We start from the raw sequence: 16,941 nt of genomic DNA on the forward strand, positions 1-16,941 counted from the left end.
AGTTGTTAGAGTGGTTAGAATTTGAGTAGTCAGAGATACAGATCCACCAAAGGAAGAAGAAAGAACAAGACACAGAGCTATAGAGTGTGGGTCATGCACAGAGAATACGGACTCTGATTTGTCTGGAATCCAAGGTCATGTAGAGAGACAAGAAAAACAAAATATTGCTGAGGCCAAATGATAAAGGCTCTTGAAAGCAGGTGATCTCTAACTGAAAAATAATTGATAGGGGTATTTATTAAACATCTCCTACTTGCTAGGTACCACTCTAGAAACTAGAAATACAACACAATACAGAAGAGTCTCAAATCCCCTAGTGCTTATGATTCTGAGGGGAGAGACAAAAATCAAACCAAACAAAATAGCACAAAACACTATAAATGACCTGTGACATGACCTGTGACCTGACATGTGAGTGGGTAAAGGCACCTGCCACCAAGCCTAATGACTCAAGTTCAATCCCGAGTTCCATCCCTAGTACCTACATGGTGAAAGGAGAGAACTGACTCCTGCACATTGTCCTCTGACCTCCATGTGCATGTTGTGGTATGTATACTTGTGAGTACACACACACACACACACACACACACACACACACACAAAATAAATAGGCCAGGCATGGTGCTGAACACCTTTAATCCCAGCTCTCAAGAAACAGTGATAGGTGGATCTTCTTAAGTTCAAGGCCAGCCAGGAGTCCATAGTAAGATCATGTCTTCAAAATAAAAATAAATAGGGCTGGAGAGATGGCTCAGCAGTTAAGAGTACTGACTGCTCTCACAGAGGACCTGGGTTCGATTCCCAGCACCCACATGGCGGCTACGAACCGCCCTTAACTCCAGTTCCAGGGGAATCCAAAGCCCTCTTCTGACCTCTGTGGGCATTGTGGGTACTATCACATACATGCAGGCAATACACTTGTACACATAAAATAAAAATAATAAAAATATTTTAAACTCTGTTTCCAATTCTTTCTCATGTTCCATTAAGTCCACTCTTAACCGGGCTTTTGCCCCCACCATTATAGCAAAAATGGTCTTGCCAAACTCATCAACTGTCTCCACTTGCTAAGTCTAAGTCAGTTCTGTGTTCATCCTCCTTGACCTGCCAGCCTGAATATAAATAAAAAATGAAAAACAAAAGCACTATGAAAACATCAAGAGGTAGTAAATACAATGAAGGAAAACTAAGCAGTAAGAGAGTAAAAGCCAACAGAAAAGGGCTTTTAGGGAAGGAAGGGCCTCTCTGGTGTGGTGACATTATGTAGAAAGTGAAGTAAAGCTGAGTCATGTGGACACCTGGGGTAAGGGCACCCCAGCAGAAGGAACAACGCATACCACTCCTAGCACTCAGCTATAGCTGTCCTCTAGGGTTGTGTCAAAGCAGATACTGGGCCTTGGCCATTTTTTTTTCTTGCCAGGAAAAGAATAAACAATAAGAAATGGGCTCTTGAGTCAGTATCTCTTTCCTATAATGGACTTGTGGCACCTTTAGATGAAGCTTTCATCTACTTTTGTGGTTTCAAGCCCCATCCCAAGAGAACTATGTCTGGCAGGAAGGTTGCCAATACCTTTTTGAGTCTCCTTTTTGAGTCAATTACTGGTCACTTGGTCAACCTCAGTCAGCCATTTGGTCAGCAGTTACAAGTGTGGGCTTTGGAATCATGTGCCTTGAATTAAGTATTACGTATTAAATGTAAGCCTATGAAAAAGACATTAAAACTTTTTCTGCCTGATTTTTGTTACCTAAAATGGTGATAGAGCTCTTATAAGAGTATAGGGAAGCTGAGCATGATGGTGCATGCTTTTAATTCCAACACTCAAGAAGCAGAGGCAGGCAGATCTCTGAGTTTGAAGCCAGCCTGGTCTACATGGCAAGTTCCAGGCCAGCTGGGGCTACATAGTGAGATCCTATATATTTTTTAAAAAAGCATAGTAAAGATACAAGGAAGTTCCTTTCCTACAGTAACTTCAAAGAAATATTAGCTAACCAACTGTGGTGTTGCACACCTTGAATTCCAGCACTTGGAAGGCAGAGGCAGGAAGATTAGGTATTCAACACAGCCTTAGCTACATTAGCTATTATTATCACATTCATTCACCAAACTTTATCAGTATCTACTTTAGGTGGTCTTGGGGTGAATTACCAGCACAGAGATGAATCTGTATGAACTCTCTCCTTAAGAGTTCAATTGTACAGAGGAAGATGTAAGAAGAAATAACTGAGTATAACAGAGTGCTAAGTGCTTGATTAGAGAAAGATATTAGGGATCATGAGAGCACAGAGAAAGGGAGAACCGAGGGAAGAGATATCATAGAGCTTACCTTTAGCTAACTTAAAATTTAATTGGAAAAACCCAATTAAAAAACCCAATTATTTGGTTCTTCTATAACAGCTCTTAAAGATAGGGTGCGACTTGGAACTGGTTTGTCTGCACAGTTTCCTTCTGGCATTCACTAGCTGAACATCTTAGTTTTCTAAGATGATGTCAGTATCAAGTCCTGAAACATCACTGCAAAAATAATCTAGGCCTTAGTCTTAAACCTCATGTGATAGGACCACTCCACTAGGTTACTGTGCTAAACCTCTCTAACCCCACCAGGACAAACTATTAAAGGGCATCTACAGAGCAACAACAAAGCCCAGAGAAAATTAAGTTTCACAAAAATTAAAGAGACACTGCCTCAATGAATAAGGTGGAGAATGATTGAAGATGACTTCCACTGTCAGCCTTGGACCCCCACATACATGTGCACACATGTGCATATACATATGCACAAATATATGGGAACATGCATACACATGCACACACATCACATAGAGACACATTAAAAAAAAAGAGGAAGAAGAATGGACTCAAATCAGTGATGTATTAGTTACTTTTCTATTGCTATGATAAAACACCATGACCAAGGTAACTTAGAGAAGGAAGAGTTTATTTGAGCTTATGGTTCCAGAGGTAGGAGTCCATAATGGCAAGGGGAGGCATGGTGGCAGAGGTGACCAAAGCAGAAAGCTGAAAATCTGGCAAGGCTTAAGAATTCTCAAAACCTACCCCCAGTGTTGTACTTCCTCCAGTAAAGCTACACCTCCTAAAACCTCCCAAAACAGCTCCACCAGCTGGGGACAACATGTCCAACTCCTTGTACATTCTCATTTAAACCACCTCAAGTGAGTTCAGCCTTCATATTAAAAAGCTAGAAAAGAGCTGGGCGTGGTGGTGCACGCCTTTAATCCCAGCACTCAGGAGGCAGAGTCAGGTGAATCTCTGTGAGTTCAAGGCCAGCCTAGTCTACATAGTGAGTTCCAGGCCAGCTGGGGCTACAGGTGTCTACATGCCCGGTAAGCTCAAGCTGGCCTCAACTTGAAACAGTTCTCCTACTTCAGCCTTCTGAATACTGGGATTATGAGCATCATAGCTGACTTCATAGATCTATATTCTAGACAGATCAAATTTCACGTTTTCTTTGCACCTGACTTCATTGTATATTAAGTGCTTGATACCCCCAGCTGTACCTATATTTCAGATAACTTTCTTATTATCTTTTGGGGGGATCATAAAGAGAGCACGAACCCTAGGCCTTCTGCCTGCTGAGCAAATGCTTTACCACTGAGCCACACCCCAGCCCTTTCAATATCTTTTATTTTATAGTTGATCATCTCTGTGCATCCCTTTGAATCTCTTCTGTGTATTCTTTACCCATTTCTTTAATCCATGCTTCACTGATGCTATTTAGCTTTTCATCTTGACCACTACAGTGGGAACTAACTTTCTGCAAGTTGAGCATTACATGGGCCCTTTATGAAAGTTTGGTCAATTGCATGGATGGTTTTCAGTCCTAACATTTACTATTTTATAAAGTCATTATTTGAGGCCAGGGATGTAGCTCAATTGGTAAAGTACCTTCCTAGTATGCATAGGGTACTAAGTTTGATGCCCAATACCAAATAAATTGGATGCTGAGGCACATGCCTAGCTCTTGAGAGGTAGAGGCAGAAGGATGAAAAGTTCATTGTTATCCTCAGCTACATATATGCTCAAGGCTAACCTGGGCTACATGTCCCCAAAAAACATTGTTTTTTTAAAATTTTGAGACAGGGTCTCATGTAACCCAAGCTGACTTCAAATTCAACATGTAGCTAAGGATGGCCTTGAATTCCTTATCTTTCTGCCTTTACAGTGCTAGGACTTCAGAAGTATTCTACCATGCAGAGCTTAAAAAAAAAATTTTTTTTTTTTTTTTTTTTTTTGAGATAGGGTCTCCCTGTAGCCCCAGCTGGCCTGGAATTTACTGTGTAGACCAGACTGGCCTTGATTGAAGAGAGATCCATGTACCTTTGCCTCCTGAGTGCTGGGATTAAAGGCATGCACTGCCACGCCCAACCTTTTAAGAAATATTTTAAAATATACTTTATTGAGACATGAAGATAAAGCTATTGTATTTTATTTGTTTTTTTGAGACAGGGTCTGTCTATTTAGCCTAATCTGGTCTCAAATTCACTGTCTAACCAGACTACCCTGGAATTCATAACCATTCTCTTGCCTCAGCCTTCTTAGAGCTGGGATTGTGGACATGAGGCCCTTTGTCCCATAATATACTGATTGTAAATATACAGTTCGATGAATTTTGGTGGATGTTATCATTGTGTAACCACCACTACATTCAAGATACAGAATATTTCTTTTTTTTAATTTTAATTTTGTGTGTATGAGTGTTATTCCTGCATGTAAATAAGTGCCCCCAGTGTCACTCATGTTAACTACCATGTGGATGCTGGGATTCAAACTGGTGTCTTCTGAAAGAACAACCAGTGTTCTTAAACTGCTGAATCATCTTTCCCTCCCCAAGATGCAGAATATTTTTTATCACTGTAGCCAGCACTACATTCAAGATACAGAAAAAAAAAATATATAAAATTAATTACTATCTTTTTGTTGTTGTTGTTGTTGTTTTTGAGAGAGGGTCTCTGTGTAGCCCCAGCTGGCCTGGAACTCACTTTGTAGACCAGGCTGGCCTTGAAGTCACAGAGATCCTCCTGCCTCTGCCTCTGCTGGGACTAAAGGTGTGCGCCACCATGCCCGGCTAGATACAGAATATTTCTATCACCCCAAATTATTGCTTCGTGCTCTTTTCTAGTCAGTCCTGGCTTTGGCCAACCATTGTTAATTTTTTTGTATTTGGGTTTCCTGTAAGTAGACTGGAATAATGACTACTCTTTTCAGATTTTGCATGTTATGGGCTTGGGACATGGTAAGCACACAAATGTGGTAAATGTTAAGATCAGTGTGACCATAACAGTAAGTGCAAGCACCGTTCAACATTTCTGAGTCATGGTTTTGCTTATCTCTTTTCACAGTGTACAACTGGACCGTGGATGAGGTGGTGCAGTGGTTGATTACATATGTGGAGCTGCCTCAGTATGAGGAGACCTTCCGGAAGTTGCAGCTCAGTGGCCATGCCATGCCAAGGTCAAGAACAGGACAGGACTTTTTTTTTTTTTTTTTTCCCATTCATTGAGGGTATAGGGAATGGGCTGGGAGTGGCTGTGTCTTCAGTTTGCTTTGGCCAATTCAGTAAGGTTTCATCCACAGTAGGGAGGTCTGTAGACAACTCCTCGCATCTGTTGTGTGCTTGTTATAAAGCTTGATGGCCACTTTGTATCCATTCTCTTGTATAAAATTCTTAACCAATCCTGGGAATAATACTAATATATAGCTTCTATTTGCTGAGTGCTCGGTACATGCTAGGCATGCTAGTCAACATTTTATATATGTTATCTTATTTAATTTTTATTATCAGTCCTATAAGGTGGACAATATTGTACACAAGTAAAAATGATTAGGTAACTTTTCCAAGGTCTCAAACCTGGCTATTTGGGGCAAGACTGTGATTTGAACTTAGATGTTTTGTAGATCTAGATTCAGAGTTTGATGTCCTCCCCCTGCCCCCCATTTTTCTAGCAGCTGCTCTTTATCACCAAGGAGCAGCCACTTCAGGGCTCTTTCACCTCTCCTGGGTCATCCATGTACAGTTAATCTGCTTCGATGAAAATGGTAAAGAGGTGTTACAGTAAACTCTCTTTTCCCTCTATAACACCTGTAGTATCATACCTAACCCTTCACCTGTTTTATAGGAAGACAGTATGTTGGGGCTTGGGCTGGGAATAGGGTTGAAGTGCCCTTCTTATTACTGTACAGTAATGCCAGGTGTTAGTCATTAATCCATTTGCTTGTTGATTATCACACACACACACACATACACACATACACACACACACACACGTGCGCGCACACACACACCTGCTCTGTGCCAAGCACTTGTGCTGGGTGATGTGGATAAAGATGACAACTACCTGCCCTTGCCTTCAAAGGGCTTACTGTCTGATAAGTGCTGATTATGTATCACCGTCATCTTATTATGTAGGTGCATCTCGTTACAAGCTTCAACAAAGGGGAAAAGGGAAGGTGAAACTGTTGGAATTCCTACACATTGCAGACTCCAGCCACAGAGCTTCCAGATACTGCTGCCTGCAGCCTCCTATTCACAGTTTCTTCCTACTCTGAAGAGAATAATAATCCCAATGTTTGTAACTTCCAGTATAGAGTGCTTTCCTACCTATTATTTCAGTTCTCATTATTTTGAGAGGAAGGAATTACTATGCTATCTTTTGGGTAAGCGATTTGAACTATAATATTTTATAAATCATACAGGCTGATAAGTGGTAGAGCTAGGGTTTGAACTCAACTTTGTCTAGTTTCTAGGGCCCTGTTTCTTTTTCACTGTACCTTCCTCTTGTGCCGTATGATTGAGATAGGCCTTCCTTGCCATATTCTGTTCAGTTGTTTCTTTGTTTTTTTAAAAAATATTATTTTAAATATTTTATTCTTATTTTTATTTTATGTATATGTGTGTATTGCCTGCGTGTAGGTAACTGCACCCATGTCGTGCAATGCCTGCGGAGGACAGAAGAGGCTGTTGGATCCCCTGGAACTGGAGTTATAGACAGTTGTTAGCTGCCGTGTGGGTGCTGGGATTCGAGCCCCAGTCTTCTGAAAGAATAGCCTGTGTTCTTAACCGCAGAGCCATCTCTCCAGCCCTATTTATTATTTTTTAATTTTATGTGAGTGCATTGCCTGGATGTGTGTAAGTGCACCCATGTCGTGTAATGCCCACAGAAGTCAGAGGAAGGTGTCAGATCCCCTGGAACTGGAGTTATGGACAGTTGTTAGTTACCATGTGGGTGCTGGGAAATGGGAAATTGAAGTTGAACCCAGGTCCTCTGCAACTTCTGAGCCATCGCTCCAGCCCCAGGTTATTTAAAAAAAAAGCAAACAAAACCCCAAAATTTTACCAAAGACTCTTACCACATACTCTCTACTCTCTGAACCTTGAGGGAAAAAGAGATGCATTAAAACTGGCCCCTGCCTAAAGAAACTCTGTTGGATGTTCAAATGAATAGACGATTTATCATAAAACTTCAGGGTATATATTTCTTACTGCTTTTCATGGAAATTAAGTTGCTTTATGGGCAGTTTAATTACCAGAAAAAACTGTAACTTGGATTAAAAGTGCAAAGCAAAAAAAAGAAAAAAAAAGTGCAAAGCACAGACTAAGAAGCTCTTCGTGGGGGTATAATTAATGACAGAGAACTTGCCTTGGGTTTGAGGCTTGAGCACTGAATGCATGTGCACACACACACACACAAACACAAACACAAAAACACACAATCAAATCTTAGGTTATGAATTGATGTAATCTTCCTGTGGTTGGCATTAGAGCCAAGACCAGATCCAGCCAAGTCGGGTACAGGAGTAGAAATGGCACACTATGTCACCTTAGTGACAGCAAGAAGCATGAAACGCCTTTAGGGCATCTGGCAGGGTAGGAGTGGGTCTAGGCTGTATGGTAGACGGGAAGACCCAACTCCATCAAATTGTTTTCTGAATTCTACAGGTGTACTGTGTAATGTGTGTACCCTCCCACTCAATCAATCAATGTAATTATTTTTGAGACAGGATCTTACTATGTAGCCCCTAGCTGGTCTGGAGCTTACTTAGGAAGACAAGTCTGTCCTTGAACTCAGTCAGAGATCCTTCTGCCTCTGTTTCCCAAGTGCTGGGATTACAGGCATGTACCACCCAGCAATAAATATAATTTTCAAAAAGAGAACTGGAGTCAGAGAGATGGCTCAGTAGTTAAGAGTACTTTCAACTCTTGTACAAGACCTGGGTTTGGGTCTCAGCAACCACATCAGGTAGTTCACAATTACCTGTAACTCTAGTTCCAGGGGATCCAATACCCTCTCTGGCCTCCACAGCACCTGCATACATGTGCACACACACAAAAAATAATAAAATAAATTTACATAGAAGGAAACTGAGGTCTCAGGGGAGTGAACAAGCAGTTTATAATCACACAAGTGAGAGAGTTGGGACCAGAAGCCAGATCTCCTGACCCCCTGTCACAGTGCCTCATTGACTCTCTTGTAGGAAGGAAGTAGGTATTCCTGCTTCTTGCTCAGACAGGCATACAAACCACATATTAAGATGTCAGAAGTCTTTCTTCTAACAGAGGAAATAAAGCTATGTATCACAAAGAATCATAGACTGCAAAGAGTAGTATAGTATCAAATGTGCCCGTAGGGGACCCAGGCAAGTGGTTTCCAACTTTTCATATCTTATATCTCTTTCCTTCTATACCTGCTATATTCCAGCAGAAGAGAAAATCCAAATTCTAAGTCATTTTCTTGTTTAAAGACTCTGACTTGCCGGGCATGGTGGTGCACGCCTTTAATCTCAGCACTTGGGAGGCAGAGGCAGGCGGATCTCTGAGTTAGAGGCCAGCCTGGTCTACAAAGTGAGTTCCAGGCCAGCTGGGGCTATAGGGAGAGCCTGTCTCAAAAATACCAAACCAAAAAAAAGGACTCTGTTGTTGCAGGTTCTCCTCAGGCCAGCTGTGAAGACCCCGACCTGGATTGGGTCCCCTGCCGATTGGGGGGGCAAGAGGCATGGAGTCAACACACAGACACCGGGAGTTGGGTAGAAGCAAGCACTAGGCGAGGTGCTGCAGGCTCGTTTAAAGCAGGAGGGGGCAGGCCTTATATTTCCCCTTCCTCCGCCCCCAAGTCCCTTTAGTCAATGTATCGTTTTCTGATTGGTCCACGCCACGCAGTCGCTCCTTTTGGCGGCCTGTTTGTGGACCAAGAAATGAAGTGAATTTTCGCTGAATCCCAGGGCTCTGAGTCCGCACCATCTTTGGAGGCCTCCTGCTACACTCTGTCTTATGAAAGATATCTGTGTGGTTGAAGATCATAAAAAAATTCCATTAGGGGGCTGGAGAAATGGCTCAGTGGTTAAGAACACTGTTCTTGCAGAAGACCCGTGTTCGAATCCCAGCACCCACTTGTCAGCTAAGAAATGTCCATAACTCCATTTCCAGAGGATCCAATAGCCTCTCTATCCTCTGTGGGCATTGCACGACACAGGTGCACTTACCTATATGCAGGCAATACATGCATACACATGAAATAAAAAAAAATTTAAATTCCATTAATCTCATTGGGAGTAAACTGTATTACAGTGACTCAGATCCTTGTTAACAAGACTAACTCAATTTTTGTCATAAGCAGGTTTATATATAATGACAGTGGATTAGAATTAGGACAGTTTAGAAGGCCCCAGAATCATCGGGTCATGGAGCATGATGTTTTGATCTGGGCTGGGTTGGCAAAACCTTTCTAAGTGATGGAGTTGGCAACAGATATATTGAAGGTAATCCTTGGAAGCAGAAGCACAAGAACAGGCTGGTGAGAAGGCTCAGCAGGTAAAGATACTACAAGCCCGATAACTTCAGTTCCATCCCCAGAACCCATTTTTTAAAAAAGCTGGATGCACTGGTACTATCTCTAATCCCAGAATTTCCACAATGAGATGGGAGGTGGAAACAGGAGACTCACTCAGAAGCTCACATGCCAGTTAGCATGGAGTACACAGAATGGGTCAAATAAGAGAGACTCTGCCTCAACAAGGTGAAGGAGAGAACCAGTTCCTGAAAGCTGTCCTCTGATATCCACATGTGCACCCTCACATATCATGCCCAGAGATTGCTCATTCTCATTTTCCCTTTTTCTCTCTGTCTTTCCCTGTCTCTCTCTGAAATAATAATAGTAAATGAGAAATAAATTAAAAAGAAGCACGAGAGAAAATGTATGGTTAGGCACGAGGATTGCCCCAACTTGGGCAATAGTATCCTCAGAAGATAGGATACTTAGGAGATGGATATGGGGAGAGAGGGTGATCAAATTCCTGGTAAATATTCTGTTGAGAGCCTTCTGCTTTAGACTCTGTGTGCTAGAGTACGGAGGAGAACAGAAGAGATGGGTAATCCTCCCAGGGTACTTCCTGCCTTAACTGTCATGGAACTGACCCCTTGCTCTTTGCTCAACAGGCTAGCTATAACCAATACCACCATGACGGGGACTGTGCTGAAGATGACAGATCGGAGCCATCGGCAGAAGCTGCAGTTGAAGGCCCTGGATACAGTGCTGTTTGGGCCGCCTCTCTGTGAGTCCTGTGTCAAGGTCTACTGCTATGCCATGGAATGCAAAGCTGTTGGAGTGACTAGGTTGAAGTCCTGGGTCTCATAGGCACCCCTATAAGACAGCACCTGCACTATTCCATTGGTGTTGAGACAAAGAAACAATCTTGTTTCAGTCTGGGCGTGGTGGCGCAGGCCTTTAATTCCAGCACTCAGGAGGCAGAGGCAGGCGGATCTCTGTGAGTTCGAGGCCAGCTTGGTCTCAAGTTCCAGGCCACCTGGGACTACAGGGAGACTCTGTCTCAAAAACACCAAAAAAAGGGCTGAGAGATGGCTCAGTGGTTAAGAACACTGGTTGTTCTTGCAGAAGACCCGGGTTTGAATCCCAGCACCCACATGGCAGCTAACAACTGTCTGTAACTCCAGCTCCAGGGGATCTGATGGCCTCTTTTGTCCTCGCAGGCACTGCATGACATGGGTGCACTTACCTACAGGAAGGCAATACACTCATACACATAAAAATAATAAAATATTAGAAACAACAACAACAAAAAGAAACAATCTTGTTTTAATTTAGCAGATTTCAACTTTTAATTCACCAATTCATGAAATACTGTAAGGAAAGATCTACTTTGTACTGGTGCTATGCTAAATCCTATAGGAAGACCTAGATGAAGCATATTCTGTCCTAAAGGAATAAAATGAATGAAATGAACGTTTAGTGGCAGAATACTTACCTACCACCATGAGGCCCTGGGTTCAATGTCTAGCACTACCCAACTTAAAATAGTATACTCTTGTTCAGAACTGAGTCCCAGAGCAGCAGCAGGGAAAGCATCATATAGGAGAGATGACACATGGTCTCTTGCCCTTAAGAAGGAGCAGAGCTTTATTTGATAGATGTGCCAAAAAAAGACCTTGTAGATGGAGAATACTTAAGCAAGAGTAGGAAAGCTAAGGGCTGGAGCGATGGCTCAGTGGTTAAGAGCACCGGCTGCTCTTATAGATGACCCAGGCTCTCTTCCCAATACCCATATGGTAGCTAACAATCCTCTGTAGCTCCAGTTCCAGGGGAATCTGATGCCCTTTTCTGACCTCCATGGGAATTGCACAACATGGGTGCACTTACATACATGTAGGCAATACACTTGTAAACATAAAATTTTTAAACAATTTAAAAAAAGAGTAGAAAGGCTAAAATATAAAGTAACCCATAGGGGCTGAATGTCACTTAGCTGTTAGCTGTCATCACTGTGTATATACAGAAGGAAAGGACTGATTACTGAACAACTTTGTGTCCAATGAAAGACTAAGTGGGCTTTTGCTGCAGTAATAGACACTAGTAGTTTAGTCTCTGGAGATCTGATTAGTGAGAATGGTTAGCCTTGCCACCCTTTTCTTATTTTATTTGAACCATGGAAAAACAAAAGTGAAATTTCTAGTAGAGCATGTTGGTACACATCTGTAATCTTGTAACAGGAGTGCTTGGGAAGCTAGACAGGAGACTTTCCAATAGAGACCAGCCTGGGCTGCTTAGTGAAACGCTGTGTATGTGAGGGTTGAGGATTGGTAAGAAAGAAACAGGGTGACTCTCTCTTGAGAGGACTGTACCCATACTTGAGTGTGTCTCATTCTCCTCAGCTCTTCTTTAGAAGCTGATGTAGCCTGTTCTTGGATGTGTTTTACTTTCTTCTGAGAGCCTCTGTTTGTCTTAAACCTTATGTGTAAGCCTATATTAAAATGTTTAATAAACCCCAACTCTACATAAGAAAAAGGAAAGAAGCAAGCAGACAAACTGCAGACTGAAGCAAGCAAGTACCATAGTTGGAAAAATCAGCCAATAACATGGGTCCTGAATCCTGGCTCCATGTACTGGGTCCAGGTGATCAGAGTCAGCAGGAGGTGTCTGATAGAGCAGGCTAAAGGTCAGAGATCAGCAGGAAAACTCTGTTACTAAGAGAAGCGAAGTAAAAGTACGAACCTAAGAATAGACTTCACAACAGTTAGAATAGCTATAACGCTAACAATAATAATAGCTTGAGTCTGGCATGGTGGTGCACACTTTTAATCCTAGCACTCAAGGCAGAGCCATTGATCGCTGTAACTTTGAGGCCAGTTTGGTCTACATAGTGAGTTTCAGGCCAACCAGGGCTATATGGTGAGACTTTGCCTTAAAACAACAACAACAAAACCACAGTTGGGTTTTTCTTTTAGATTTTTAATTTTTTTGTTGGTTTGGTTATTAAGTTTTTCTGTGTGTATGTGTGTGTGTGTGTGTGTGTGTGTGTGTGTGTACATGCAGAGGCATGGATCTCTCAGAGCTATAGTTATAGGATTTTGTGGGATGCCTGGCTTGTTAATGGGTGCTAGGATCTGAACTCTTGTCCTTATGATTATACAGAAAGCACTTTGAACTGCTGAGCCATCTCTTCAGCATCTAATAATAGTTTATTAAAAATGGAAAATAACAAATCTTGGTTAAGATATGAAAAGTTGCAACTACTCAGCTTTTGCTGATGAGAATGTAAAGTGGTTCAGTTACTGTGAAAAACAGTCTGGTGGTTCCTCCAAAATTAAATATAAGAGTTACCAGGACCCAGCAATTACATGCATAATTATATATATAAAAATGAAACATATACTCAAATAAGAGCATGTATATACATGCTCATAACAACATAAGTCATAAGAGATGAAGGAGTAAACCTACTAAATATTCATGAATGAATGAATGTATAAACTATGTTCTATCCATGAAATGAAGTTCTGATATATACTGCAGTGTAGATTTCTAGAAAACATTATGCTAAATAAAAGAAACTAGTCATAAAAATTACATATTATGTTTCCACTTATATGAAATACTCAGAATAGCTAAATCCATAGATATAACCTAGAGGCAAACCACATATTGGTGGTTGGCAGAACTGGAGAGAGGAGGGAATGAAGAGAAATTAACTTACTAGATGGATAAATTTTGTTTTTGAGACAGAGTCTCATTTTGCAGCCTGGTTTGGCCTTGAATTCATAGTAATTCTGTTGCCTTAGTCTCCTGAGTGCTGGGATTATAGATGTGAGTCACCATTCCCAGGTTTTTGTTATTGTTGTTAGTTTTATTTTGTTTTGAGACAGGTTTGGTCTTAAACTCTTGGCAGTCATCCTATAGCAGTTTCCCAAGTGCTGGGATCCTTCCTCCCTTCTTTCTCAGTACTGGGGTTTAAACCTAGGGCCTTGTACATGCTAGGTAAGCACCCTCACTAAGCTATATCCCCAACCCATTTTGTAATTTTATTTTGAGACAGGATCTAACTTGCCTAGGCTTGATTTGAAATCACTCTGTTGTCCAGGCTGCCCAATTGAGAAATTCTTAGGGACTAGAACCGAGAGTTTTTCATATGCTAGACAAATGCTCTACCATTGAGCTATATACGTCCCCAGCTCTCTTACTCCCTTCCTCCTTCCCTCCTTCCCTCTTTCCCTCCCTCCCTTCCTTCCTTTTCTGTCTTTTTTGAGATAGGGTCTCCCTGTAGCCCGAGCTGTCCTGCAACTTGCTGTGTAGACCAAGCTGGCCTTGATCTCACAAAGATTCACCTGCCGCTGCCACTGTACCTGGCAGCTCTTTTGTTTCTTAATGGGCAAAAAGTTTTACTTTGGAGAGATAGAAATGTTTTGGAACTAAGTAGAGTTAGGAATGTACTATATGCTCCTGAATTGTTCCTTTTAAAATAGTTAATTTTGTGTTATATGAATTTTACTCCAATATATAATTTTTTAAAAAACCTAAGCAACAGGGGCTGAAGAGATGGCCCAGTAGTCAAGAGCACTGGCTGCTTTTCCAGAGGACATGGGTTAGGTTCTCAGCACCCTCATGGAGGCTGAGAACCATCTGTAACTCCAGTTCCATAGAATCTGCTGCCCTCTTCTGAGGGCATTGCATGCATGAGGTACACCTACATACATGCAAACAAAGCATTCATACACATAAAAACAAAGGAATGTAAGAATGGGGGATGAAGAGATGACTCAGTAGGTAAAGCAACTCTTGTGCTGCAGAAATATCTCTTCGATCTGAAGGATGAAAGAGTGAGGGCTAAAGTATGGTTGGAAGTTTAGGCCTTCCTGGACCTAGTAACTCCCCTCCATGAATGGAAATAGGGTATGCTAATTTGTCTTTCATTTCATAGACTCTCATGGGTGCATAGGCCAGCCCAAAATGACTGGGATGTATTCAGTAGGCACTGTTCACTCCTCTCACTGAGTCTTAGGGAAGGATGAGTTTATAAGCCTCCAGAATTGCTCTTTTATTTATTTTTTGTCTTCTTTCCTTTCCAAGCTAAGCTCTGAGTAGTGTAGAGCTACGCACAGACCTTACTGTGATAGTATGTGGCATATGTGCCTCAGAGAAACAATTCCTTCGAATGGTTAAAGGTCTGCGTTTCACAAGAGGAATCATTGAGGAGGGGATGCAATGAGTCTGCAAGTGAAGTATGCGTGAGTGCCCTAACTCATCATGTCCTCCCCTGTCTGGCAGTGACCCGCCATAATCATCTCAAGGACTTCATGCTGGTGGTGTCTATCGTTATTGGTGTGGGTGGCTGCTGGTTTGCCTATATTCAGAACCGTTACTCCAAGGAACATATGAAGAAGATGATGAAGGATTTGGAAGGGTTACACCGAGCTGAGCAGAGTCTGCATGACCTTCAGGAAAGGTAAGGTCCTGTTTCATCCCCATAGCCCTGGTGCTGCCAGCTCTTGGGAGCCTCCTGTTTCCACGTGAGTTGTTGGCCTCCTGGTCTCCAAGACCATGCTGACATGGTTTTGAAGGCTATGTTGTCTTTCTAGAATTGTTCTGAGAGTCTTACTTCCTGCCATTCCAGCTGCCCTGGGCCTTTAGTCCTTCTGAGAGAAGCTTTTTTTTTTTTTTAAATTTAAATTTTTATTAATTAACCATTTTTTCTGTCTGAGCTTGAAAGGGAGAAATGTATAGCTGCCAGAGGTCTTGAGCTTCCCTGGTAGAGTGGCTTGTAGTGGGTCACTCTTCCCTTTGTCCTACATCTGGACTTCCTCCATTCCCATGTAAATGGATACAGTTGACTGTTCTTCATGGTTCCCAAAGAAACTTGATAAACCAAGCTCTGGGCATGGTAGCACATGCCTCGAGCACTTAGAAAGTAGAGGCAGAAGGATCAGGAGTGCAAGATTATTCTGGTCTTCTAGCAAGTTTGAGACCCAGCTACATAATACTGTTCCAGAACAAACAAACAGAAAAATGAAAAGAGCTGAGAATGTAGCTCAGTTTCTAGAGTGGTTGCTTAGCTTGCACCAAACACCACATAAAACTGGTTAGATGGCTCAGCAAGTAAAAAGGCTTGCTGCCGAGTCTGATAGCCTGAGTTCATCTCCAGAACCCACATGTTGAAGGAGAGAACTGACTCCTGTAAATTGTCCTCTGACCTCCACATGTGTGCTGTGGCATGTGTATGTGCTCATGCTTAACACACAATAAATAAATGAATAAACAAATGTGTTAAAATGTTTTAAAAAAGTGGGCTTGGTGGATCAGAGTTCAAGGTCATCCTTTGCTACATTGCAAGTTGGAGATCAGCCTAGACTACATAGGACCTTATCTCAGAGATAAGTAAAATAGAGAAACCCCATAAACCTTTCTTCCTAGTCTCTTAGTTCCTTCTCATATAGAGTCTAAATATCCTAAGTATTGGCTTCTGTGACTTTGAGTCTGCCCTTTCATTTGTAACACTCACTTCATCATTAGTAATCTGAAAGACTTGAACTAGGGAACATCATGCTCTAATGGAGTACTTCTACCTCTGATAGCCTGCGATTCTGTTGAAATGTGGCAGAACATTTAACTTTAAAGAGTGTCTCGGTCAGTCAATATCCATCTATTCCTAACATCTAGGAGCCAAGTCTGTGCTGGCAACTGTAAGGAAGCCACTACTCCTAGTGTGGCAAAGCTCATACAAGAAAGGGCAGTGAGGACACTCCTAAAGCAAACTTGTCACCACCTGATTATATAGGAACTCAAAGGAGTTAGACAGATATAGACTCTGGAGCTAGGTGAATATTGGGCTATGATCAAATGGCCTTGAAAGATTGGTAGGGAGGTCCTGAAAATTAAGGTTGAATATATGGGTGGGGCAGATCCCTGGAATCTTGAGACACATGGATCTGTTTAGTAGGATGGAAAAGGCATGAGATGGCTCAGTGGTTAAGAGTGTTTGCTGCTCTTGCAGAGGATTGGAGTTTAGTTCCTAGCACCCATGTTGAGTGGCTCACAACTGCCTGTAATTCCAGCTTAAGGGGATCTGACATCTTCATCTGACCTCCATGAGCACCTGCACAAATGTTAAACACGCACACACACACACACACACACATACAC

At 42.0% G+C, this 16,941-nt stretch overlaps 1 protein-coding gene across 5 annotated transcripts in view; it reads left to right on the forward strand.

Annotated features, from left to right (window-relative positions):
- The window catches only part of Stim1 (stromal interaction molecule 1), a 241,258-nt gene that overhangs the window by 167,071 nt on the left and 57,246 nt on the right, over positions 1–16,941 (forward strand). For all 5 annotated transcript variants that reach the window (XM_008854106.2, XM_008854107.2, XM_008854105.3 and 2 more), the window contains exons 4-6: positions 5,359–5,470; positions 10,449–10,564; positions 15,070–15,247. In XM_008854106.2, the coding sequence (XP_008852328.1) occupies positions 5,359–5,470; positions 10,449–10,564; positions 15,070–15,247 (406 nt within the window). The remainder of the gene's footprint in view (positions 1–5,358; positions 5,471–10,448; positions 10,565–15,069; positions 15,248–16,941) is intronic.

The sequence above is a fragment of the Nannospalax galili genome, unplaced genomic scaffold, assembly GCF_000622305.1.
Source record: "Nannospalax galili isolate Female #2095 unplaced genomic scaffold, S.galili_v1.0 scaffold1387, whole genome shotgun sequence".
Taxonomy (NCBI): Eukaryota; Metazoa; Chordata; class Mammalia; order Rodentia; family Spalacidae; genus Nannospalax; species Nannospalax galili.